Source organism: Mus pahari, chromosome 23 (genome assembly GCF_900095145.1).
Source record: "Mus pahari chromosome 23, PAHARI_EIJ_v1.1, whole genome shotgun sequence".
NCBI classification, from domain to species: domain Eukaryota; kingdom Metazoa; phylum Chordata; class Mammalia; order Rodentia; family Muridae; genus Mus; species Mus pahari.
This window is the reverse complement of record NC_034612.1, coordinates 14,595,850-14,622,427: the sequence shown is the minus strand read 5'-3', so window position 1 is coordinate 14,622,427 and position 26,578 is coordinate 14,595,850. Positions and strand designations below refer to the sequence as shown.

Sequence of the window (26,578 nt, the reverse complement as noted above, 5' to 3'; positions counted from 1 at the left end):
GAAACCCAGTAGAGCCTGCTCTACTGCCAAGCCCCACCCCAGCCCTGAATCACGCACAGCCGGAACAGAGCTGCTGGTCTCCCGGAAGGAACCCGGGCTGGCCCCACTGGCGTCTCACTTGAACAGGGTGCGTAGGTTGATGACTCGGCACACACGCTCAGCGATCTCCCAGGCGATGCGCTCCATGAGCGGGATCATCCTCTCGTCTCTATTGTAGTGTCTAGAAATGATCCACACCATGCGCAGGGCACTCATCATGGATGGAATGGTGTCCAGGACCACATGGAAGCTGGAGCCGTGTGTGATGTTCTGCCACAGCCATGTGGAGGGGACAAAAGGGGACAGAAGAGGGACTTAGTCTCCAAGCCAGGAATCAATCTCTCTCTCTCCTTCTCTCTCCTTCTCTCTCCTTCTCTCTCTCTCCCTCCCTCCCTCCCCTCCCTCCATCCTTCCCTTCCTCTCCTCCCTCTGACACACACATACACACACACACACACACACACACACATATTACATATTCCAAGGGTGGCACATTCTGTTTTTCAAGTCCACTTGCTTCTGCCTTCTCTATCAAGAGATACCATCCCTTCCCCACCCCATGGGTCTGTCCAGGCCCCGCTACTTGACCATCGGCAGATGAGGGTTAGTGTAGGGGGACCAGAGGTTCTTGTGCTCACAGACAAGCACTAGGGAAACCGAGATGGCTAAACACACAGCGTGGTCTCTTGGAAGGGGGACATGTCTAACTTCTTTTCCATCCAGAAGGCTGGGAAGAGCTGTGGCTTATAGCCTGGGGACCTCTGTGCTGTCTATAAGGCCAGAGCACATCATGTCCCCCTGACTCTTATGTTTCTCTCAATTATCCTCCCCTTAGCTTGAGTATCGTTTCTCAGTCAACAGAACCCATCTTTATGGGAATGGCCATGTGTACTTTGAAAAGAGTTTCAATGTAATCATGTCTTAAGCTTTTCTATATGCACCAGATTGAGTTAATTATCAACAGGAAATTCCCCCCCCCCCCAATATTGTGCTGTGCTTAAATGTACGTGAAATAAACTGCCTGGTTTGAACCAGCACCGGCTACTGAATCATGCTGAACTGAATGTCCTTTTTGTCTCCCGTGAATCGACATTCTGCCAGCCCTGGTGTTTGCGCACACACACACACACACACACACACACACACGCACGCACGCACGCACGCACGCACGCACGCATGCACGCACACACACACACGCATGCACGCATGCACACACACACATGCATGCACGCACGCGCACACACACACACACGCATGCACGCATGCACACACACACGCGCGCACACACACACACACACACATACACGCATACACACATACACATACACACCGGGTTAGTGTGGTGTGTGGTTTTCAAGCACAACCATTAGCCTTCCCTTTGTCTTCTGAAAGTAAGCCACCACGGGCAAAGAGTGACCACTCTACTACCCGGCAATCGGCAGGCTAGGAGGTGACCCACTCTCCAGGAGAGGCCCTGCCTCTGAGACTTCATGTGAAATAAAGCCATAGACACTCAGGCAGAAGAGCAGGCAAGAAAGCCAGCCATTCTGGAAGGGCATGACCTACCCAACAACTCAATGGATGCCCCCGGAGGCGGAACCCTTCCCAAATCCTGACCCACTAAAATGGGAGACAGTGGTTTTATCAAGAAAATGATCACACACCCATACACCAGAACAGTGACTGTCCTAATTAATGCCAGCTTTCAACGTGATACAGCCTGGGGTCATCTGAAGATGAAGATCAGAATGGCTTCCATCAGACTGACCCGTGACCATGTCTTTGAGGAATTGTTTTAGTTGATCATTAATGGAGGAGGGCCCAGCCCACTGTGGGTGGCACCATCCCTTAGCAGGCGGGCCCGTACTGGATAAGAAAGGTCACTGAGGGGCTGGAGAACTGGCACCAGGTTAAAAGCACTGACAGTTCTTCAGAAGTCCTGGGTTTGAGTCCCAGCACCCACATGGCAGTGCACAACCATTGTATCTTCAGTCCCAGAGGATCTGATGCCCTCTCCTGGCTTCCGCAGGTACCAGGGATACCCATGGTACACAGATACAGGTATAGGCAAATACCCATACCTGTAAAAATGATTCTAAATAAAGATTTAAAAGGAAGAAAGCTAGCAGACCCATCAGAACAACTGGAAACAAATGGGGAAGATGACACGTGGCCTATCTGACCTGGAACCTGCAATTCAGTCTTTTAAATTAGTATTTCAACTCCATAATACAAACAAGAGGTGTCATAGTGCGTCCTGGGAATGTCAGGTGGACCAGAGCTATGCACTTCCTGCCAGCCAGGAAGCAGAGAAGCAGACTGAGAGGGGCCCTGTGAGAACAGCAGTCCCCCTGCCCCCTGACGTGTCCCCCCTCACCCCAGCTCCTATGGCCTACTTCCTCCAGTAAGGAACCTCCTGAAGGTTCCAGAATCTCACAGAACAGCAGGACCGGAAGCCCCTGGGTGACAGTCCCATTCAAACCACAACACGGCATGTTATGCTCACGAAGACAAAAAGGGCAGGAACACAATTAAAAACCAAAAAAGGATAACTATGTAGGGCCTGGAGAGATGGCTCAGTGGTTAAGAGGCATGTGCGTCACCTCCAGAAGCCTCAGGTTCAATTCCCAGCACCGCATCTGTGGCTCACAACTGCCTGTAAGCCTAGCACCAGGCCAGAGCCTCTGTGGGCACCTGAGTCCCTGTGTGCACAGGTTTAGACATCATTAAAAAAAAATAATAATAATAATAAAAAAGAACTTCTGGGTGGTGATGGCCTTTAGCGTCAGCACTTGGGAGGCAGAGGCAGAGAGATCTCTGTGAGTTCAAGGCCAGCCTAGCAGAGAGGCTCAGTGTTGAATGGATTCAGGATCTCATTGTAGGTACTAAAGGTATTTACATGTAGACCATTGCAATGGGTTCTGCTGAGGTTTTCTCTGTTGCTATGCATTGTAACACTAAATACTGATACCACCCCACCCCACCCCACCCCACCCCACCCCACCCCAAGGTCCAGTTGCTCTCTGAGAGGAAAGAATCCTCATGCACATTAAGTGAGGCTGTGTGACCTTGCTCCTTCATTTAAAACTATTGGTTGAGGGCTGGCGAGATGGCTCAGCAGGTAAGAGCACCGACTGCTCTACCGAAGGTCCTGAGTTCAAATCCCAGCAACCACTTGGTGGCTCACAACCATCCGTGATGAGATCTGACACCCTCTACTGGGGTGTCTGAAGACAGCTACAGTGTGCTTAGATATAATAATAAATGAATCTAAAAAAAAAAATACCCAAAACTATTGGTTGAATAAAGATGCCGGGGCTGAAGAGAGGTGGATTGGGTTCGGTTTCCAGGCTTGGGGTCTATGGAGGACCATGAGGGAGGGACAGTAGAGAAAGAAGGTGGGAAGGGAGAGATGCCATGGCGTAGATGAGTCTTGAGCACATAGCCATGAGGGCTGGCCACTTAGAGTTAAGAGCGGCCCAGATGGAACATGGCCAGTTATAACTCAGGGCGATGGATGGAGAAGTAGATTAGAGGGTAGATATCTGCCCAGCTCTAGTGCATTAGAGGCTTGGGAGGACATTAGCCGAAAGACCCAACAAAGGGGAGATAGGACCTGTAGAGACCATCTCCAGTGGATAGGCACGGCCCCCCGATTGAGGGATGGGGCCGCCCACCCACCTCAAGAATATTAATCCAGAATTCCACCTGTCAAAAGGAAATGCGGGGACAAAGAGTGGAGCAGAGACTGAAGGAAAGGCCACCCAGAGACTGCCCCACCTGGGAATCCATCCCATCTGCAGACACCAAACCCAGACACTACTGCTGATGCCAAGAAGTGCTTGCTGACAGGAGCCTGGTATAGCTGTCCCCTGAGAGGCTCTGCCAGACCCTGACCAATACAGATGTGGACGCACGCAGCCAAACATCAGACTGAGCGCGGAGGCCCCAGCGGAGGAGTTAGGGAGAGGACTGAAGGAGCTGAAGGGGTTTGCAACCCCATAAGAGCAACAACAACATCAACCAACCAGACCTCCCAGAGCTCCCAGGGACTAAACCACCAAGCAAGGAGTACACATGGAGGGACCCAGGGCTCCAGCTACATTGTAGCACAGGATGGCCTTGTCAGACATTAGTGGGAGGGGAGCCCCTTGGTCCTGTGGAGGCTCAATGACTCAGTGTAGGGGACTGAGGCAGGAGTGGGGGAGTGGGTGGGGGAGTACTGTCATAGAGGCAGGGGGAGGAGGGAGGGCATAGGAGGTTTGTGAAGGGGAAACTGGGAAGTGGGACAGATAACATTTGGAACATATGAAATAAGTAAAATAGTCAATAAGAAAAATTTAAAGGATTATTATAAATATAAAGGTTCTGTGTCATTTATGTGGGAACCGAATGATTAAAGATGTGAGTAGAACACCGCCATCCCCATTTGAGATTAAATAATTAATATAACGGGTTTGAATCTAATGCTGCGGATAGTGCGATTAGAAGTGGTGATGGGGCTGAGGGGACTCCACAGTCAGTGAGTGCTTGTCTTATAAACACAAGGACCTGAGTTCAAGCCCCGGGACCCAGATTAAAAAGCCAGGTGTGGGTGGTACATGCTTGTCAGCCCATACCCAGGGTGGCACAGACATCAGAGTTCCTGAGTTCCAGGCCAATGAGAGACCATGTCTCAAAAGAACGAAGCAAGAGCTGGGGGGCTGGCGAGATGGCTCTGCGGTTAAGAGCACCGACTGCTCTTCCAGAGGTCCTGAGTTCAGTTCCCAGCAACCACATGGTGGCTCACAACCACCTGTACAGCTACAGTGCACTCGCATACATAAATAAATAAAATGGAGAGGTGGCTTGGTGGTTTAAGAGCACTGGCTGCTGCTGTTCCAGAGGACTGGGATTCAATTGCCAGCACCCACACACTGGTTCACAAGCATCTGTAACTCCTGGTTCAGGGGAGCCAACGCCCCTCTTCTGTCCTCCATGGGCATCATGAATGCACATGGTCATTGACATACATGCAGGCAAGATACCCATTAAAAAAAAAAAAAAAAAAGCTTGGTGCGGTGAGAGGCAGGGGCAGGTGGATCCCTGTGAGTTTGAGGCCAGCCTGGTTTATACTGGTTTATCCAGTACCGGGATAGCCAGGGCATCACAGAGGAACCCCCGTCTTGAAAAAAAACAAAAGAAAAAGAAAGAAAGAAAGAAAGAAAGAAAGAAAGAAAGAAAGAAAGAAAGAAAGAAAGAAAGAAAGGAAGGACGGGGACTCCGGTAACCCAAGCTAGCCTCAAATTTCCTATAAGACTAAAGATGACCTTGAATTTCTGATCCTTCTTCTTTGCCTCCTGAGTGCTAGGATTAGGTGAATACCACCATGCAGGGTTTATGTAGTCCTAGCGATGGAAACCAGGGCTTTCTGCATGCCTCGCAAGTACTCTCTCAGCAGAGCCACAACCCCAGCTCCGAAATGTAATTTTAAAAATGACATTGACACAATGCTCCTCACAGAGCTGGCTGCCCGGCACGCAGCCCACCCTCCATACCTTGAAGTGACGTTCCACAGTGGACAGGAAGCGCACGTTGTCCGAGGCCTCCATGTGGAGCTTGAAGAGTTCTGTCAGGATAGGCTGCACGTTGGCCGTGAGCATGGACTCGGCTTCTTTGATCACCTCTAAGACCTTCCTAACGAATGGAAGCTTCGTCTGCTCGTAGAGGGCGCTCAGCGTTGCGTTTCTCTCTCTCCAGAACTCGATTTCAGCCAGAGGACCATTGCCCTGAGAGAGACGTGAGCACACAGATGACACACAATGGTTGTTCTGGGTCATTTCCCCAGTGCCGCTGTCCCAACTGCTCCACATAGCGGGGAGTCAGTAGACGGCTTCCAAGTAGACTCCTTGTCCTGCATGGTTCAATCAGAGTGGACCTCAGGGCCCTACTGGGAATGCAAGACCGCACCCTGTCTTTCCTGGTGTACCCACAGTGCCAGAAACTGTCACTACAAAGGAGAAAGCCCCACAGAAGAGACTCAGAAAGTGTGCCAGTGTATTGCACATGTGTATGTGTATGTATATATATATTTGTGTGAGCTCGTGTATAAATACAAGCGTGTGCACATGTATTCTTGTGAGTGTGTGTGTGTGTGTATATATATATATATATATATATATACCCATGTATACATACACATGAGTGTGGGTCTGCTTTGTGAGAATGTATGTGATCATGCGCGTGTTGCAGGTGTGTGTATGTGTGCACATGTATATACATGAACATACGTGTTTGTGACAGAAAAAAAAGAGTATGTGTTTGTGATCATGTGTGTATTGAACATGTATATGTATGTATGCATGTGAGTGTATGCACATGAGTGTGTGTGCTTGTGTCAGGAAAAGTATGTGTGTGCGCGTGTGCACACGTGCACATGCACATGTAGAGGAGAGTTCAACCTTGGGTGTCATTCGGCAGGAACGATCCACCTTGTTTCAATTTTTCTCTTAACTTTTTTGTTTTGAAACCAGGTCTTACTGGGTAGCCCTGGCTGACCTGGAACTCACTATGTAGACCAGTGCCCTGAGGCATCTACTGCTGGGACACCACTGACCAAATCAACTCGAGGAAGAAAGGGCTAGTTTAGAGTTCCCCAACAAGTCCATCCCGGAGAAAAGTGGGGCAGGAACCGGGAGGCAGGACCTGAAGTCGAGGCCATGGAAGAATGTTGCTTACTGGCTTGCTCCTCATAGCTTGCTCAGCCTGCTTTCTCACACGGCCCAGGAGCACCTAACCAGGGGTGGCAACACCTACAGTGAGCTGGGCCCCTCCCCCATCAATCATCAATCAAGAAAAGGTACCACAGGCTTGCCCATGGGCCAGTTTACTGGGAGCATTTTCTCAGTTGAGGTTCCCTCATCCAAAACGACTCAAGCTTGTGCCAAGTTGATGGAAAAAACGAGCCAGCACGATTGGGATTGCCTTGAAGTCGCAGAGATCCGCTTGCCTCTACCTCCAGGACGCTGGGACTGAAAGCCTGGATCACTAGGTCCTCACACAACTTGCTTTCTTATTTCAAACAGTTGACTTGGGTTCCTAGGGATGGCAGCCCAGCCTGCTCAGACCGTGGTGGTCTCAGTAAGAATGGCACTCCCATAGACTCTTAGGTTTGAATGTTTAGTCATCAGGGAGTGGCAGAATCTAAGAAAGATTAGGGCCAGGCGGTGGTGGCGCACGCCTTTAATCCCAGCACTTGGGAGGCAGAGGCAGGTGGATTTCTGAGTTCGAGGCCAGCCTGGTCTACAGAGTGAGTTCCAGGACAGCCCGGGTTACACAGAGGAACCCTGTCTTGTAAAAAGGAAGGAAGGAAGGAAGGAAGGAAGGAAGGAAGGAAGGAAGGAAGGAAGGAAGGAAGGAAGGAAGGAAGAAAAGAAAAAGAAAGACTAGGAAATGTAGCCGTGGGGGTGGGGGTGGGGGTGGGGTGGGAGTGGGGTGGGCTTTGGGGTTTCAAAAACCCAAGCAACTCTCAGTGTCTCAATCTCTCTGTCTCTCTGTCTCTGTCTCTCTGTCTCTCTGTCTCTGTCTCTGTCTCTCTCTCTCTCTCTCTCTCTGCTGCTCCTCCAGCCCCGTGCCTGCCTGCTACAGGTGTTTCTACCATGCTAATCAGCTAAGCCTCTCAAGCTGTAAGCAAGCCTCCAGTAAAGGCTTTTCTTGGTCTTGGTGTCTCTTAACAGCCATAGGGCAGGGACTAAGGCCAGATAAGCTCTGTCCCTCCAGACATAGATCTGAACAAAGGCAATGATGATGTCACATCCTCACCCACAGCATTTTCAGGGAAGTCTCCAACAGAAAGAAAAAGAGACCTGCCCCTCGGGGTGCTGGGTGTGGCCTGCGCCTGGCTCCCTCCAAGCCCCTGTGCGCAGAATACCTGGGGCTTCTTCTTCATCTGGGAATCCAGCGCATATGAAATCTGGCCCAGCCAGTGGATGACGCACTGTTCCAAAATCTCTACCAGTCCCGGATCGGACACCAGCTCGGACACTTCTCCCTCCACGCTGATGCTGGGCATCTCCAGCTTGATCTCACCTGGTGGAGGGTATCGAGTTAGAGCCTACCTTGGGAAAAACCTGTACCGCTCTCCCGTTCATCAGCCTCCGTTAGCCAAGCTCCAGCTGGAGAGCGCTTCAGGCACATAGAACACAGGAACTAGGGGGATGCCTCCATGGCTAAAGTGCTTGCCCCACAAGCATAAGGATATGAGTTCAAATCCCCACAACTCCTATGCAAGCCGGGAGGAGCAGTGGTTCACATTTGTAACCCCAAAGTGGAGACACGTGGATTCCCTGGGGTTCGATGACTAGCCAGCCTAGCCCGGTTGGAAAGCGAGAGACCTCACCTCCAAAAAAAAAGACAGCGAATGTCACCCAAGGAACAACTCCGTGCGGGAACCTGCACACACAGGTGCACCCCCACCCCCACCCACGGAGAGCTAAGAAAAGACAAGGTTCCTGTCACCACAGGGACTTCATTGCTTTGCTTCTAAACAATTCCGTTTCCGGTGAGCGGGTAGGGCTAGTGCTTAAGGAGGTAGGCGGCACAGGGTTCAACCCCCAGCATTGGATAAATGGAGCACGGTAGCACACGGGTGTGACCTTAGCCCTTGGGAAGTAGAGGCAGGAGGATCAGAAATTGAAAGCCACCCTCGGCTATATGACACAGATCTGGGCTACAAGACACCTGTCTCAAAAAAAGGGGGGGGGGCGGGGTGAGGGTTGTCTAGAGATACGAAATGGCTCAGTGGTTAAGAACCCTGGGTGCTTTTTCAGAGGACCTGGGTTAGACTCCCAGCACCCATGTGATGGGTCACAACAGCCTGTCACTTCAGTTCAGTTCCGGGGGGATCCAGCACCCTCTTCTAGCCTCTGCAGGTACTGAATGCATACATCTATGCAAGCCCCCAAACACAGAAAATAATAGGTTAAAAAGATCATAAACTGTTAGGAATTGGTAGCACATGCCTCTACTCCCAGCACTTGGGAGGCAGAGGCAGGTAGAGCTAGAAGTTCAAAGCCAGCCTGGCCTACAGATCGAGCTCCAAGACAGCAAGACAGCCAGGGGCTACACAAAGAAACCCTGTCTCAAAAACAGACAGACACCAAACGAAAATCACAAAGCGAAACAAAATTAATAAGCATTCTGAATTGTGGCATTGCCTTTTTGTTTGTTTGTTTGTTTTCTGTTTTTCGAGACAGGGTTTCTCTGTGTAGCCCTGGCTGTCCTGGGACTCACTCTGTAGACCAGGCTGGCCTCGAACTCAGAAATCTGCCTGCTTCTGCCTCCCAAGCGCTGGGATTAAAGGCCTGCGCCACCACTGCCCGGCTGGCATTGCCTTCTTAGGATGAGTTTTTAGTTCTTTGAGCATGGCTTGGGGGGAGGGGAGGGGAGGGGCGGAACAGACCTTCTAGCTGCTGTATGGTCCTTTGAATGTTGTTCTCAAATTTCTGAAGATTCATTAAGAACTCATCTCGGATCAGCTGGACGCTGTGATACTCCATCGCCTCCCCCGGGATGACCACCGACTCCGCCAGGTCATAAGGAGAAAACTCCTGGTTTTCTCCAAACTGTGTCCCCTGGCCTGACTCTGATTTGTGCTGGTTGAAGGACAGCGCGGGCATGAAAACCTGCAAAGGCACGACGTGTCTTGGCTAACCTGCTCAGGGTCTCCGGCTGTCTGTTAACGTTGATGGATGTGCAAGTCGGTGCCAGGCCTGTAACCCCAGCCTTCAAGGAGGCCGAGGCAGGGGGAATCGCAGTTTGAGGCAGAGACGAGAAGGGTTTTGATACAACAGGAGGTTGCAGGTGATGTCCCGAAGCTAGTTATGTGACACGTGACCACTTAGAAAGAACTGCGTTTCACTCTGAGGATATTTTATAACGAACGGCTTGATTGGCTTAAGCGAGCAGCGGCTCTGTTCTCAGAAGCCGCGAGACTAAAAGATGTCACCCAGAGGCCTGGTGTGGCAGGAGCCCACATGTGATCCCAGCACTTGACAGGCAGGTACCGTAGAACAAACTACCCATGAGTTCAAAGCCAGGTTGGTCTACAAAGTGAATTCCAGGCCAGCCAGGGCTATACAGAGAAACCCTGTCTCAAAATCAACCTATGTTAAATGAATAGGCACACAGACAGAGCTAGTGGACTCTCCAGCCCTTCTTTGGAAGCAGCCACTGTCTTGGAGACGCCAGGGTCTCTGTGGGCTCCGTGGTTACCTGGCAGATGACGTCCTTTAGGAGCTGGAGCACCTGAGAGTTGATGACACCATACTCCATGGTCTCTGGCATGATCTCCATTGCTTCGTTCATGTCCGTGGCTTCTGGGATGGCGTCTAGACACAAACACACCCTAAGCCCCCAGCCAGTGGGTGGCGGGGACATTCCTAGGTGTCCTGGGAATCAGAGGCTCTGGTCACACAGTCAGAAGCCAAGATAGGCTAACATGGCTCTAAACAAGCCCTGGGCAAATGAGACTAAAATAGACTACACTGAATGTTTGAGTTGGTGAGACTTTTTAAAGACAGTGGGAGCTGTAAAGTTGCCCTGTTTTTCACATTACAGCATTAACACGGGGTCTCGGGGACAAGAAATTGATAACTTTGATTTTATTTTCCTTACTTATTGTTTTCTTCCTTTTTCTGTTTTTCTATTAATAATTTATTTATGTATATAAGTACACTGTGGTTGTCTTCAGACACCCCAGAACAGAGGACATCAGATCCTCATTACAGATGGTTGTGAGCCACCATGTGGTTGCTGGGAGTTGAACTCGGGACCTCTGGAAGGGCAGTCAGTGCTCTTAACTTCTGAGCCATCTCTCTAGCACCTAAAGGTTATATTTTTAAAAGATGTATTTAGGGAGCTGAAGAGATGACTCAGCCAGTGCAGCACTCGCTCTTCTTACAGCTTGGAGTTCGGTTCCCGGCACCTACATCATGGGGTGACTCGCAACCATCTGCCACTCCAGTGCAAGGGGATCCCATATCCTCCTCTGATATTTGAGCGTACCAGGCATGCATGGGGTGCACATAAACACCCATACACATAAAATAAAAAAATACATCTTAAAATATGCATACAGCTTATCTCCAGGGCTGGAGAGATGGCTTGGTAGTCAAAGGATTGCCACACAGGCATGCCACACAGACCATGGGGTTAGGACCCCAGGTAAATTCCAGGTAGGTGTGGTAGCTCACCATAATTCTAGCCTTTGGAGGAAGAGAAAGGGAATTGATGCCCAGAGCAAGGTAGAGAGATTTGCCATACCAACCGGCTCTGTGTGGGCAGTGGTGGTGAACGCCTCCCCGCACTTGGTGGGTTCGAAGCTAGCCTGGTCTATAGCATTAATTCCAGGACAGCCAGGGCTACATACCTGTCTTGAACCCTGTCTTAAAACACCCCACATACCCACACAAAACAAACAGACTATACCCATAAAGAATGCCCCCCTGACACACACACACACACACACACACACACAGAAAGCTTGAAGGTACCTTTTGAGCTTCTGAGGAAGAAAACCACATTCTGTTCCAGAAACTCCTCGGGAAGAGAGGTGAGGTTCACATGTAGCTCCAGTCTGTTGATGGTGTGTTTTACAGTTTTCTGAAACAGACGGGACCCCCATTGGGCTGCAGGTGAGCGCTTGGTGGAATGTGGGAGTCCCCGATATGGAGGAACTCAGTTCTGATTAAGGAGGCCGTGGCTATACGGTGGCCACAGAAGAGCTCATTCACACTCGGATCCCTGACCCTGAGCCTGCATCTTCTACTCACCAGGCCGGGCAGTGAGTGACAATTGTGTACTGAGCAGAGAAGTTGACTGGGAACCGGGTGGGGCAGGGAGGGGCGGGGCGGGGGGGGGCGAGCCGGATGAGGCAGGTGGGGCTGGGCAGGACAGGGCGCGGCTCTTGGAGAGAAACTAGCTGCCTCTGGCTATGCTTGGGTGGGAATTATGCTTATGTCTTTGGGGAGGAGGCTGCCTGTACAATTATTTCCTTTGGAAAGATTTATTTATTGGGGTCGGAGAGATGGCTCAGTGGTTAAGAGCACTGGCTGCTCTTCCAGAGGTCCTGGGCTCAGTTCCCAGCACCTACGTGGTGGCTCACAACCATCTGCAACTCCAGTTCTGAAGTGTCTGACACCCCCCTCTGGCCACGTGTGTGCCACTATATTGGGTCCCTCCTTTCTCTGTAAGCCGTGACTCCTGGTGGGACAGTTTTTTTTGTTTGTTTGTTTGTTTTTCTTTTCTTTTCTTTTTTCTTTTCTTTTTTGTCCCTGTGCATCCCTCAGCCAATCAAAATGAGTCTAAAGGTCTTCTGGGAAATCTCAACACAGGATTCTGAAATCTCCACTCTAATGCACTGTGTCCCTCGCATGCTCTGTATCTGTCACCCGGTCATAAGGGAGGTCCCCCAAGCCACTCTTCCACAGAGGGCAGAGAGCAGGGCGTACCTTGCCATACAGTTTGCTGTAGGTCTCTACCTCTGGCCCGTTGTCATCCATATCAAACAGGGAGGGAGTCATGGAGTCGCTTCTCAGCTTTGAGAACTTGACTGCAAAACACAAGACACTGTGTGAGTTCAGATGGCCAGAAAGAAAGGTTTCCCAGCACCCAGATATCTTGTTCTGACAGCTCCTGACCTCTACCTAGCCTTGACCCGTCACATGCCATGTGACATGTCCAAGGTCAGGAGTGCGGCAGTCACAGCAGGCCACACATCAAAAAAAAAAAAAAATCCTCCAGTGTGACTCACAGGTCTATGTGTGTGTTGGCTGTGGCGCCTAGCAGGTAATATCTCTGACTTATTTTTTTTAACCTTACAAGGGATTTAAGACACAAACAAGACTAAGGGAGTAATTCTGCAGTACACACTTGTTTAGTGTGTACAAAGGCCCTGGGCTCCATCTCCAACTCAGCACAACAAGTAGGTAGGTGTGGTGCTACAAACCTGTCACCCAGCACTTCAGAACTGGAGACAGGAGGGTCAGGAGTTCAAAGTCATCTTAGGCTACATAGAGTTCATATCTATGCACCCTGGGCTCATAGCCTGAGCTACGTGAGATCCTGTCTCAGAAATTATATGTAGAGAGAAGCTGAAAAGATGGCTCCGAGGTTAAGAGCATTTGCTGTTCTTCCGTGGGGACCTGGGTTTGGTTTCCAGCTCCCACATGGCAGCTAACAACTGTCTATAAACTCCAGTTTCCGGTGTTCTGATGCCCTCTTCTGGCCTGTACAGGTACTGCAGTAAACACACACACACACACACACACACACACACCACACACAAAACAGAGTGATCTTCTTAAGAAATAAAACTAAAAACAACAAGAAAAAAAATCAAAATACTTTGGTCTGTCAGACCCGCCAGGACCCAGGGAGGTCTGGAATCCTCCAGGGGTTCCAGGTTCAGCCATGGGAGCTTCAGCTGGCCAGGCAATTAATTGCACAGAAGGGTGGCTTTCCAGACTGGCTCGGTTCTGTATGAAAGCACTGTATATACAGGGCAGCTTTGGGAGCAGCTCCATGGAGGACACTAAAATCTCTCTGCTGTTCCCCTCCTTGTGCCGAATACGGGACAAGCACCTGTACCTTCACATCCTGGAGTGTCAGGTGACTGCTGTCACAGATGCCAGCATGCTGGCTGGCAGGGGAAATGACAGTGCCGATATGAGTCAGGCAGTAGTAACCTTCTGCCAAAAAGACACTCAGGGATGTGTTCAGTGGCACTTGAAGTGGTTAATACTGGCTTGGGTTGAGATGCTGGACGGCTCCATCGGTAAAGTGTTTGCAGTGTGAACTTGAGGACCCAGCATCCCGTAGAAAGCCAGCTGTGAAGCACACGTGTAACCCTGCCGTTGGAGAGGCTGTGGCGGGAGAACCACTGGGGCTCACTGGTCAGGCAGTCTAGTCTATCCTCTATGCTCCAGGCCAGTAAGAGATCTTGGTTCAGAGAACAAGGTGGGCAGCTCCAGTGGAGCGTGTGTGTATGTGAATATATGCAGTTGTCTATGCACACGTGTACAGCACACTCACCAGTGTGGGTGCATGTGTGTGCAAGTATGCACACAGGCCAGTAAAGAAATGGCTAATGCTGAGTTTTTGTTTTTGTTTTGTTTTGTTTTTTGATTTTTTTGAGACAGGGTTTCTCTGTATAGCCCTGGCTGTCCTGGAACTCACTTTGAAGACCAGGCTGGCCTCGAACTCAGAAATCTGCCTGCCTCTGCTGGGATTAAAGGCGTGTGCCACCACACCCGGCTTAGTGCTGAGTTTTTATGCTATGGGTTTTGTTCCTTTGCTTTTTTACAACAGAGTCTCGTGTAGCTCAGGCTAGTCTCAAACTAACTATTGAGACCCTGTATTTTTAAAGAAGAAGAAGGAGGAGGAGGAAGAGGAGGAGGAGGAGGAGGAGGAGGAGGAGGCTCAGTGGTTAAGAGCATTGACTGCTCTTCCGAAGTGTCCTGAGTTCAATTCCCAGCAACCACATGGTGGCTCACAACCATCCATAATGAGATCTGATGCCCTCTTCTGGTATGTCTGAAGACAGCTACAGTGTACTTACATATAATAAATAAATAAATAAATATTTTTTAAAAACAGAAAGGTTGGGTGGTGGTGGTGGAACACATCTTTAATAATCCCAGCACTCGGGAGGCATAGGCAGGAGGATCTGAGTTTGAGGCCAGCCTGGTCTACAGAGTGAGTTCCAGGACAGCCAGGGCTACACAGAGAAACCCTGTCTTGAAAAAAAGCAAAGCAAAACATAACAACAACAACAACAACAAAATAAAGAAAAAGACAACGAAGAAGTCAACGAAGAAGAAGAAGAAGAAGAAGAAGAAGAAGAAGAAGAAGAAGAAGAAGAAGAAGAAGAAGAAGAAGAAGAAAGAAGGAAAACCCTGCCTTTTTTTTCCTGAATTTAACTGCCGCCCCCCCCACACACACACACACAAACACACTCACCCTGCCTCAATCTTTGCCTGGCTAAGAGAAGTGACAGCGTGAGCCCAGACAATTGTGGAAGAACCCACATGACAGCCAAGGAGAGACAGGACTGGTGTGCCCACCGGGCAAGGGGTGCCAGAGCCGGCAGCAGCTGAACAAGGCAAGGCGTGGTCCTCCCTGAGAGCTTGCAGCGAGCATTGGATCTGGGCCCCCTGGACCTGCGAGAGGAGCTGTTTCTCTTGTTTTCTGCTGTCTCATTAAGGCTGGATATGATGACAATCCAGGGACCCTTGTGCACAGCCCCACCACCAACTCCACAGACCCCCTCCACCCCCTGCAGTGGTGGCTTCAGTTCCTCCAGACACCCACCTGACACTTTTTCAGTGGCCTCTACTTTTTGATAGTCACTTTCCTCTTCCTCTCCTTCCTCGTCAAAGACCGAGGGAATGTCTTCTTTGCGGAACCGTAACAGGGAAGGTAACAGAAAAGAGAGTTATCCCCATGAGAGGGCCGCACCTTTGCTTTAAGGACAGCCAAAGTGTAGGGACACACCCCATAGAGGACTCATAAATGTCACTGCAAAACCTCATGCTGGGTCCAGTAAGGAAGACTTGTGTCAATTCAGACAAGGGTGAAGGACACTCCGTAATTCGGTTACAATCAGCCTGGAAGAAATACAAGCAACCAAAGAGTATGAAGGAGACTTGGTACATCACACTGTGGTGTGTTCTGAACACTGGGCACAGCCTAGAAACTTCCAGTAAGCCCAGCGTGGTGGTGCTGGTCTGTAATCCCTGGATGCAGGAGGTAGGGGCAGAAGGATCAGGAGTTCAAGGCTAACCGTCACTAATAGCAAGTTCAAGATCAGTCTGGTTTGTCTCAGAGAACAAAATGAGGACCAAAAACAACCCCAGGGGCCCCCCGCTGTGAGATGAGACCAAGACACTTACACAAAGTGAAGGCGCCTAGCCAGGTGGCTGAGTCAAAGAAGACTCCGCAGGGAGGGGACAATCGCCTGCTGCTAGCCAGCATCTCTGGAGAATTTAGGGTCTTGGTGCACCTTCTGTTGTTGTTGTTGGTCTTATTTTGTTTGTTTTTAAAATGTATATAGAATACCCTTAGTATATCCTGGAGTCTGTACTTTTTTTAAATTTAATACATATATATACTGTAGCTGTCTTCAGACACACCACAAGAGGGCGTCAGATCCCATTACAGATGGTTGTGAGCCACCATGTGGTTGTTGGGATTTGAACTCAGGACTTTTGGAAGAGCAGTCAGTGCTCTTAACCGCTGAGCTATCTCTCCAGCCCGAATCTGTACTTTTATTCGGCTATAATGAATGGGCCTAACTCAGAGGCCCGGGATAATGTGTTCGGGCTCAAAGTTCTACCTGGGGGAGAAAAATGAAGGCTGGGAAGGTTAGATTCCTGTGAGGCTGAGGCAGGAGGATTGGGAATTTGAGGGTATCTTGGGTTACACAATGAATTCCAGGCCAGCCTGGGCTACAAGACCCTGTTTCACAATATAATAATGAAAAAAAAACAAAAACAAAAAACCAGAAATAAGCTATAGCAGAGCAGAGTGTGTCATAACACTTCATCTCTTCCTCTCTGGCTTCCTCCCTCTCCCCTCCCTGCCCTTCTGGCTTGCTCACTATGGAGTTTAGGTGAGCCTCACTCAAACTTGCTATGGTCCTCAGGTGACCCTTCCGCTGCCTGAAGCATCTTACAGGACCCAAACTCCTGGGCCTCCTCGGTGTCGCGGAAGGTGCGCAACCCTGCACTAGAGAGAGCTTGAGCAAGTCAACAGGGTTCCTCCAAGTCTCGCTTCAGCTCCCGCGGTGTGCTTCTGCCCTTAATGATGGAGTGTAGCCTGGGATAAAATAAACTCTTTCCTCCCAAGTTGGTTTTGGTTGGAGTTTTATCATAGCAACGGAAGCAAACGGAAGCGCCCCTCAGAGCACAGATGAGAACTGAAGATGAGAACCTGGTCCTGGGCACGTAGTAGGGCTAAGTGCCGGTCTCTGCTCATGCTCACCTGGCTCCTCCACCTCCACCTCCTCGGGTACCAGGACGCGGTAGAAGAACAGCGCAGAGGCGTTGTCCTCGTCGCTCAAGTGGTTGAGGAAGTGCAGGATGTGGTCCTCCGCCTCGCCGTCATCACGGCTCAGCATCTCCTCAAACAGCATAGGGTTGTTGAGGTTGAAGGCGGTATATACGCGGTCGCGCATCCACAGGACCCGCAGGTCGTCCATGGCGCAGACCTGAGCAGCTGCGCAGGGCGCAGGACGGACTGGGCGGGGAGCCGGGCGGCGTCCGTGGCAACGGCGACCCTAGCAACGGGGACCTGGGCAACGGCGCCAGCGCGGGGCGGAGGGCCCTAAGTCTGCAGTCAGGAAAGTCGAGGTGCAAGAGAATTGGTAACTGAGACAAGACAAGGGCACGGCTCTGAGGTGGAGTCAGGCAGGACTAGAAGCAGTGAACGGGTTAGCTTCTGTAAGTAAACTTTACACCAACCTACACTTAGTAGGGAAGAAGAAATCTCAGCTGAGACATTACTACCATCAGATTGTCCTATGGAGCCTTTTCTTGATACCTGATTAATGTAGGAGGGCCCGGCCCACTGAGGGCGATGCCATCCCTCACAGGTGGGCCTTAGTTGGCAGCTGAGCAAGCCAGGGGAAGCAAGTTAACAGGGTTCCTTCAAGTCTCCGCTTCAGCTCCCGCTGTGTGCTTCTGCCCTTAATGATGGAGTGTAACCTGGGATAAAATAAACTCTTTCCTCCCAAGTTGGTTTTGGTTGGTGTTTTATCATAGCAACGGAAGCAAACCAGGTCAGGCAGGCAAGACTGGCCTCAGCCATCAGGCACTGTGAGAACACCCGACAGGCCCTAGGAAAAGGACTAGGTCTTTCTGGTGTAGGGGCTTAGGGAACAGGATCACAAGAAAACAAGACACCGGCATCTCAAAAATATACATTTATTTTGTCACTAGCAAAAGGGAGTTCAATACTGACAGGCAGATTAATCCTTCCATGCATCTATCAGTACAGTGCAGCTCTGGCTGGCTCCAGTAGTTTCCACCCCAGGTCCCGGCTCCAGAACGCAGCCTTGATCTATCATCCTGTGGAGCTGCACGGTCTGGGGATTTCTTGATGTGTTAGAGCAGTGGTCTGCTGGTGGGCAAACTGCCTCCTCACAGCACCACGAGAATCCCTAAGGCCCATCTGGATAGTGTGGCGTGTGTGCCAACCCAGACTCATGCCCTCCGTAGAGAAATGAGATCTTGGAGCTGGTTTTGTTTTTATTTTCCAAAACTTGTGCAAACTCAAAATCACAGCTTGATGTGCCAGCCCTGCAAGTTAACCAGTGGGCAGTCTGTGCCTTGCTACACTCCTGCAGATGGAGCAGTGGGCCTGAATATCATCATACCCGTGGTCAGCACTGCATACCTGTAATGCCAGCTGAGAGACTAAGGCAAAAGGACGGCAAGGCCAAGGCCTGCGTCGGTGGCATTAAATGTCTCGAAGCATAGCGACCCATTCCCGGCCAGGGGAGGATTTGGGAGAAAAGGAGTCTGTCCCAGGTCCCAGGGAGGAGGGAGCGTGCAGGAGCTCAAAGCCCTTTGCATGCCTCTACTGGCCACTTCGGGCCTTCCCACCATTGTAAGTCTATGTGACGTGGCTCTGTTGACATTGTTCTAGGAAGAGGAACATGTGACACCACCAGAGAGTTGCTTACGTCCCCTGAGAGGATGCTACCAATTTTATTTCCAGAGGGCTCAGGAAACGAGTGACTTCCATTTATGCAAGGACATTCTATACTGTGACAGGCTTCGACTGAGAGGTCACTCTTACTCTGCGCTCTGTACCCAGGTAAGGGATGCTAGTTATAGAAGCGGTCCCATCACAGCTGCCAACAGGGACGGTACACATGGCAGAAACTGTCTGGTTCTTGCCCCTGGAAGCAGTTATCTCTGTGGTGACCAAAGACCCTGGGGGCACAGTAACAAGAGTGACATGGGGGTGACACACGATACAGGTAAGAGCAGGTCTACACTGGGCGGCACCAGCTTACCCAGCCGCCGGCGGTCTTGGCATCATAGGCACAGAGGACACAGAGGCTGGAGCCTCGCTGCCACCAGTGTGGACCCCACAGGAGCTGGAGAGCTCTGATGTTACTCTCCAGCTGCGGCACAGGCAGTTCATTCCTCTCAGCAAGCAGCTCTTAGAGGACCCAAGAAGCTGTGAAATTCTGGCTGCCAGAGGCTTGGCTTTTAAGGAAAGGACCCACCCTCTACCACATGGTTCTGGAGGGCCGAGGCACCAACAGGTTTCTGCAGTCGCTAGCATGGAACTCAGAATTTGAAGAGGGCAGAGACATGTTAGGTTCCTTTCTCTCTTTAGGGTATCGCACAGCCCAGGCTGGCCTCAAACTTACCACATAGCCAAGGGAGACCCTGAACTTCCTGATCCTTGGAACAGCAGTCAGATGCCACCACACCTGGGTGCTGTGGTTCCTGGGAATCAGTCAGGCCACACCCCAGCCTCGGGCTGCTTTCTGAAATACTTAGCTAAGATCACTTAATGTAAGATGTGAAAGTGAGCATCATTTCTAAGACTGTGGCATGGATCTAAGTGTTCAATGGGACTGAGCCAACTTCACTCAAAGCTGAGCAGCCTGAGGACAGGTGATCTTACATGGAGGTAATAAATTAACAGGTTAGTAACAATCAGTTTTCAGCTAACCTGAACTGCTTAGGAAATCAAACTGTGGCCATGGGACCTTTATTTAGAATTAGTGCGAGAGTAAAAAACTATACTATTGTCCAGTAGAAGCGCGGTCTCTGCGGTAAAATATCTTCATCTGCTCTTTGCTATAAAAATACCCACGGCTTTTCCTCTGTCTCCCTTGGGTTTTAAGGCTCGGGACAGTCATCCTTCAGAACATATGACTGCCATGACTGGTCCGACACAAGCGGGAAGGACAGGCGTCTTTAAAAAATGTGCAAGCGGGAGAGCCTTCGCTGTGCCAGTTTGTCGCACTGTCTCCGATGATTAACAGAAGATCAGGCTGTCCCATGACCCTCCTGGCAAGCCTGCGAGCATTCAGAGGGAACTCACACACATTCTTGAGCAGGCAGTGTGAGCAGGAACCTGCTGATGACCCAGCAGTCATGTCTGAAAAAACTATGTCTAACATGAGCTGCTGGAAAATATTATCTGACACCTTCTTGCGATGGAATGACTTCATGTTTTTTTTTAAAAGTTGAAAAGGAATCAAGTATGTAAGACCATTTTTAGCTAGCTGTCCAGCCAGCTTCTTTTCTCCAATCTTACATTTTAAAAAATAACTTTAAAGTAGCGTCGGCATTAACTTATATTTGCTCATAATAAAAACCAATGAAATTTCTGTGTCCGGAGAGGTGAGTTTTACAAAATCTTCACCATGAGGGAGAGGTGTATCTTACAGAACTATTTGGCTGAATCGTAAGGCAATCAACGAGGGTGGAACTTTCTTGTTGTGAGTTCTGACTTGAGTGAGTGAATTCTGTAACATGATAGTTCTCCGTTGATCAGGGCAGGTTCGCTGCAGCGTGCGATCATGCTATGCTGTCATCATTACTGAACTTGGAGGAGAGCAGACTGAAGGAGAAGGGAACAAATTTGGTGCCTGCACCAACGTAGAATTTGTTCTGAAATTCTACCCTACAGAAAGAAAAATGAACACGTATTAAACACCATGGACTGCACCCTGGAAATGTGAGTGACTTCATGTTTCTACACTTCTTTTTTTGTTTTTTTTAAAAGCTGATCTTTTTAAAAGATTTATTTATTTATTTTCTATATGTGAGTACATTGTCGCTCTCTTCAGACACACAAGAAGAGGTCATCGGATCCCATTACAGATGGTTGTGAGCCACCACATGGTTGCTGAGAATTGAACTCAGAACCTCTAGAAGAATAGTCAGTGCTCTTAACTGCTGAGCCATCTCTCCAGCCCTGTTTCTTCTTAAAACAAAACAAAACAAAAGCCTTTCCATCCTCTTTGTGTTCTTGGTTTAAACACGTTCACCTGGCCTCTTCTCCCATCCGCCTACCCTGTCTTGCCCTCGTGTCACTTCAGCATCCTGCCCTCTGGCCCCTGTATGTGTCAGCAAGTCTAGCACACCTCCAGCTCTCATACACCAGACACACGGAGGATAAGACAGAGGGCCTTCTCTGGGACACTCAGGAGGGCTGCCGAGAAAGCTCACGGGTAAAGGTATTTGACCCCAAACCTAACAACTGGAGTTGTTCAATCCCCAGGACTCAACAGTAAAAAGACAACGAACCCCTGCAAGTTGACCTCTGACCTCACAGCAACAAGGAAGGTACTAATATCTAAGTGTCAGACAGGGACACCTCCCAGTGCCAACTTAAATAAAACTGGGAACATATACAAGCCACGCATGATGGCACCTGCTTTTAATCCCAGCACTGGGGAGACAGAGGTAGGGGCAGGCAGATCTCTGTAAGTTCGAAGCCAGCCTGGTCTACATAGTGAGTTCCAGGACAGTCAGGGCTATATAGCAAGACCCTGTTTCAAAACAGAAAAACAAGGACAACAACAAAAAGCGGGAACATACACAATTGTTTCACAGACAGAAATTTTCTTTTACTTGTAAGAAAATTGTATTTTGTTTCTGAACTTTAAATCATAGTCAGGCAGGGAGGCGCTAGCCCATCACACGCATTGCATTTAGAAAGGGGTTTTATATACATTTATCTTTTTCTTTTTCTTTTTTTTTTTTTTTAAATATATTTTTTTAAAGATTTATTTATTTATTATATGTAAGTACACTGTAGCTATCTTCAGACACTCCAGAAGAGGGCGTCAGGTCTTGTTACGGATGGTTATGAACCACCATGTGGTTGCTGGGATTTGAACTCCGGACCTTCGGAAGAGCAGTCGGGTGTTCTTACCCACTGAGCCATCTCACCAGCCCATTTATCTTTTTCTTAATGGGTGGATTTTTAATTTTCTTAGTCATTTGCACAAGCATTCGTGTGGATAAACATGATACAACATACATGTGACTGTCAGATGACAACTGCTGGACATTAGCTCCCTCCCTCCACCATGTGGGTCCCAGGGATTGAATTGATGTCCCCAGGCTTGGCAGCAAGCACCTTTACCCACTGAGCCAGCTTGCCAGCTCCTGTTTCCTTTTTAAAAAGATTCGTTATATTTAAGTCTGTGTTGTGCATAAGACCAGGTGCCTGCAGGGGCACTGGATCCCCTAAAGCTGGAGTTACAGGAGTGTGTAACCCCTGATGCAGGCACTGGCAAATGAACTTGGGTCCTTAACAAGCATAATGCACACTCTTAGCTACTGAGCCATCTCTCCAGCCCTCACTTTCATTTTCAAAATCCTGTTCTGAGGACACACGGCACACTCACCAGTGAAGCCTTATGGCGTGGAGAAATGCAGAAAGACCCTCCATGACCAGAAGGATAAAAATGGTCAGAACTGCAAAGAAGGCCATGACAGGCAGCAGCAGCAAGACCCCATAGGTGGTGTCCACACGCAGCCCCACGCGCATCAGCATGGCCCACAGCACGTCAGAGAGCTCTGCGAAGAAAGCCATTTGGAAAACATAAGCCCTCTCTCTTACCACCCTCATGACAGAAGGAATGGCAACCCATCAACCTATCCCCCCAGCAGAGGCCCAAAACCTTCCTCTGTAAGAACAACAATCGTAGGAGGCTCTGTCACCCCCCACCCCCACTCCCCACCCCGTTGCCTAACTCAGACCAGACCTGGATTGAGCACCCTGTGTGAACCCCACAAGTGACCTGTTGGAAGTCGGGGTCTGTCGTCAGCAAGGCAGCCTCTGCACCTTCACTGTCTTGGGACACAGAGGGCTTCCTCTGTCCCTGTCGGTCAGTGCTCTCCTGTGACTACCCATCTCGGTCATGTGTCCCAGGCCTCTGCCACACTTGCTTAAACTGAATACTTGGCTCAGTACATAAAGCAATGGCTACGACACACGCAGGAGCAGGTGACAGAGGAGAGCACCGTGCCAGAGGTCACTAGACCCTCCATTCCCAGGGCCCCTCTCTGCCTAGATCAGGACTACATCCTGTACGATCAGCATGTGGGCCCCACAGTGAACAGGAGTGGTCCATCACCTCCGCTGCAGAGCTTACACAGGGCTGAGTAACATACGTGCATGGGCCAGGCTGAGTGCCCAGAGCCTCAGGTAGGATGCGGTGTTGGAGATGCAGCCGAGGCAGTACTCGATGGAGTGGATGGCCTGCGTCATCAGGATCTCCCCGAAGTTAAACTGGGGACAACAGAGACCTTCAGACACCATACCACAAACCTGCTCCCCAGTGAGTCCCTGGCTGGCCTCTGGGGCAGAGCATGCTGGAAGCTACAGCAGATCCGAGGTGTAAATCCTGCTCTCGGTGGAGTATGGGGCTTCTGTCTGTAACCCAAACACCAGCCTGGAGCTCCGACTGCCACGAGGACCACGTGACATATGTGCCAGCCCCCGAAACTCCCCAGCATCCAAATGAGCATTTGCCAGCCACGGGTGCCGTGTCCGAGGGGCTGCAGGTCCCTCTTCACTGCTCTGTGCTCTGTGAACCTGTGATGTGGCCACTTGGCCTGCATGAGGGCTGCTAGATAGTAATGACCAAGTGGTCACAGGGAATGCAGTTTGTCCTCATCAAGCAGCCAATGAAACGCTTCCTCCCTCACCAACCTATCAGCCCAGAGCTCACCTCCTCACACGACACTTCTCGGCAGCCTTCTTCTATGTGGCTGTTGCCCTCTTCTACGTCCTGGCTGCCCAGCAGAGACACCTCTTCCTCGCTGTCCTTCCGCACGAGTGTGTAACCGCTCTGAAGAGAGGAGAAGTGTCAGCAGCTGGGCCGGCCCAGGGCTGAGACAAACCCCAAGTAACTGCTTCTCTCAGGACGCGGCTCTCTGGGAATGGGAGAGCTGCTCCAGGAGAATGCACATCCCACAAGGCTTTAGACTGTCCCGCAGCAACAGGGGAAGTGTGGAGTAGCAAGGGTTGGCACCCAGCGTACTCCTGCCAGCAAGGTAAAACGCTCCAGCTGCCACAGAAAAGTACGGCAAGTCCTCAAACGTGCAAACAGAACTGCGCTGTGACTCAGCACCTCCTCTCGGCACATACATCCAGGAGAGGACAAGGAGAGGCTTGAGGGAATGCCTACGCACACGTTACAGCAGGACATTCCTCCAGCTGCAGCCCAATGGCAACCTCAAGCCTCTAAGTGAAGCCAGCTTTGGAGGGATGAGAACCTGGGGACATGGGGACACACTCACCCGGCTCATGCCAAAGCAACTGCGCCCGTTGTGCAGCCACAGCAGAAAAAGCGGCTTTCCTAAGAACAGCACAGGGACAGCCAGCACCGTGAGAGCCACCAACACTCTCTGGACGTGTGCCTGTTGGTGTAAGGGAGAAAGAAGACGAAAGGTACCACAGAGTCACTGGGATGAGAAGCAGACTGTGTATTGGGGTCGGGGGAAAGGGCAACTCTGGGCCAGGGGGCACGGTCACCCTCCACACTTCTTCTGACTCACAGCATTCTGGCCATGAGAGGTGGCTCACTGGGTAAGAATATTCTTAGAGTAGTAAACAAATAATAGAAAAATTCTAAGAGGAGGACTGGGGAATGACTCAGTGCAGACTGAGTTAGATCCTAGAACTCACGTTCAGAGCCTTCCATGGCTGTGCAAGCTTGGGACCCAAGGGTAGGAAGAGCTCCTTGGGCTCATTAGCTGGTCACCCCAGCCTACTCTGGCAATTCCAAGCCAGGGAGAGACCATCACACACACACACACACACACACACACACACACACCACCAAAAAAGGAGAGGGGGATGATGCCTGAAGGATGACATCCAAAGTTGACCTCTGATCTGCAGACACAGGTAACCCCCCACGTACAGATTCTAAACAGGGCCTTGCACTGACACCACACACTAAAACCCTGAATCCATACTGAGATTACCAGGGTCCCTGAGCAAGGATGATCTGTAAATTCATGAGGCAGTTATTTAAAAAAAAAAAATCTAATCTGGGTGGTGGTGGCGCACGTCTTTAATCCCAGCACTCAGGAGGCAGAGGCAGGTGGATTTCTGAGTTTGAGAGCAGCCTGGTCTACAGAGTGAATTCCAGGACAGGCAGGGCTACACAGAGAAACCCTGTCTCGAAAAACTGAGGAGAGAAAAAAAGAAAGAAATCTAAATGGAGTCTGACTCCAGATAACACTACTCTGAGAACACTGAAGAAGGAGAAGCAGACACACAAGAGAACACTTCCCAGGCTCCTGGGTTAGGTCTGCCCTTCTCATCACAGGCTACCTACGGGAGAGTGCTGAGCGCAGGGTCATGGAGGATCCTCACTACCGCGCAGAGGCGCACTCACCTGCCCTGGGTAGAGTCCGTGTGTCTCGCTGGCTGGGAACAGGAACATGTTAATGAACTCGATCAGGATGCTTGGGGCCTCCCTTGAGGTCTCTGCTGAGTATGCCAGCCACTTATAAATGATCATGAAAATCAGGTACCCAAAGATGCAGAGCATGAACAGGATCTCAGGGACGGAGACCAGGTAGATGTTGAACTTCTTCCTAAAGTGCCTGCAAGAGAATCGAGTGAGACAGTTGAAAGGCTCTGTTGCTATGGCGCCACAGGCCATTTCAGGGCTCCACATGTGTCTCTGCCAGCCAGAGCTGCAGATTCATCCACAGAGGAAAGAGAGACACAAGAGGGGGCAAGAGAGAGAACTGTGCAGAACCACACACAAACACAATTTGCTACTGGGTCTGGCTTTAAACTATTAGTTACTTTTTAAAATTATTAAACCAAATTGTCTTAATGAAATCAATTTTATTTATTTATTTTGGTTTTTCGAGACAGGGTTTCTCTATGTAGCTCTGGCTGTCCTGGAACTCACTTTGTAGACCAGGCTGGCCTCGAACTCAGAAATCCGCCTGCTTCTGCCTCCTAAGCGCTGGGATTAAAGGCGTGCGCCACCACGCCTGGCACAATTTTCTTAATTCATTTAATTTTTGTGGCTGGATGTTTGGCTTGACTATATGTCTGATGCCCACAGAAGCGAGCAGAGGTGTAAGCTCCCCTGGAACTGGAGCCATACCCAGTTTGAGTCACCATGTGGGATTTGGGGACCAAATCCAGGTCCGCTAGAAGAGCAACAAATGATCTTAACCATTGAGCTGTTTCTCCAGCCTCCAATTTTTTCAAAAAAATATTTATCTATTTATTTATTTTATGTATATGAAGAGGGCATCAGATCACATTACAGATGGTTATGAGCCACCATGCGGTCGTTGGGAATTGAATTCACAGTCTCCAATTTTTAAAACATTTTAAAAAGTTTGTGGGCTGGTGAGATGGCTCAGTGGGTAAGAGCACCCGACTGCTCTTCCAAAGGTCTGGAGTTCAAATCCCAGCAACCACATGGTGGCTCATAACCATCTGTAACAAGATCTGACGCCCTCTGCTGGAGCGTCTGAAG

At 50.0% G+C, this 26,578-nt stretch overlaps 2 protein-coding genes across 2 annotated transcripts in view; both read right to left on the bottom strand.

Moving 5' to 3' along the window:
- Dnah10 (dynein axonemal heavy chain 10) overlaps window positions 1-17,275 on the bottom strand; it is a 354,208-nt gene extending 336,933 nt beyond the window's left edge. Inside the window, exons 1-9 of the mRNA XM_021187038.1 lie at window positions 17,059-17,275; window positions 15,388-15,468; window positions 12,528-12,628; window positions 11,571-11,679; window positions 10,291-10,406; window positions 9,479-9,701; window positions 7,949-8,106; window positions 5,577-5,807; window positions 119-309 (exon numbers count right to left, since the gene is read on the bottom strand). Of these exons, the coding sequence (XP_021042697.1) occupies window positions 119-309; window positions 5,577-5,807; window positions 7,949-8,106; window positions 9,479-9,701; window positions 10,291-10,406; window positions 11,571-11,679; window positions 12,528-12,628; window positions 15,388-15,468; window positions 17,059-17,275 (1,427 nt within the window). The remainder of the gene's footprint in view (window positions 1-118; window positions 310-5,576; window positions 5,808-7,948; window positions 8,107-9,478; window positions 9,702-10,290; window positions 10,407-11,570; window positions 11,680-12,527; window positions 12,629-15,387; window positions 15,469-17,058) is intronic.
- Window positions 17,276-17,985: 710 nt separating this feature from the next.
- Atp6v0a2 (ATPase H+ transporting V0 subunit a2) overlaps window positions 17,986-26,578 on the bottom strand; it is a 32,372-nt gene continuing 23,779 nt past the window's right edge. Inside the window, exons 15-20 of the mRNA XM_021222471.2 lie at window positions 25,469-25,679; window positions 24,363-24,482; window positions 23,792-23,911; window positions 23,232-23,349; window positions 22,463-22,634; window positions 17,986-20,727 (exon numbers count right to left, since the gene is read on the bottom strand). Coding sequence (XP_021078130.1) covers window positions 20,622-20,727; window positions 22,463-22,634; window positions 23,232-23,349; window positions 23,792-23,911; window positions 24,363-24,482; window positions 25,469-25,679 — 847 coding nt within the window. The 3' untranslated portion in view covers window positions 17,986-20,621. The remainder of the gene's footprint in view (window positions 20,728-22,462; window positions 22,635-23,231; window positions 23,350-23,791; window positions 23,912-24,362; window positions 24,483-25,468; window positions 25,680-26,578) is intronic.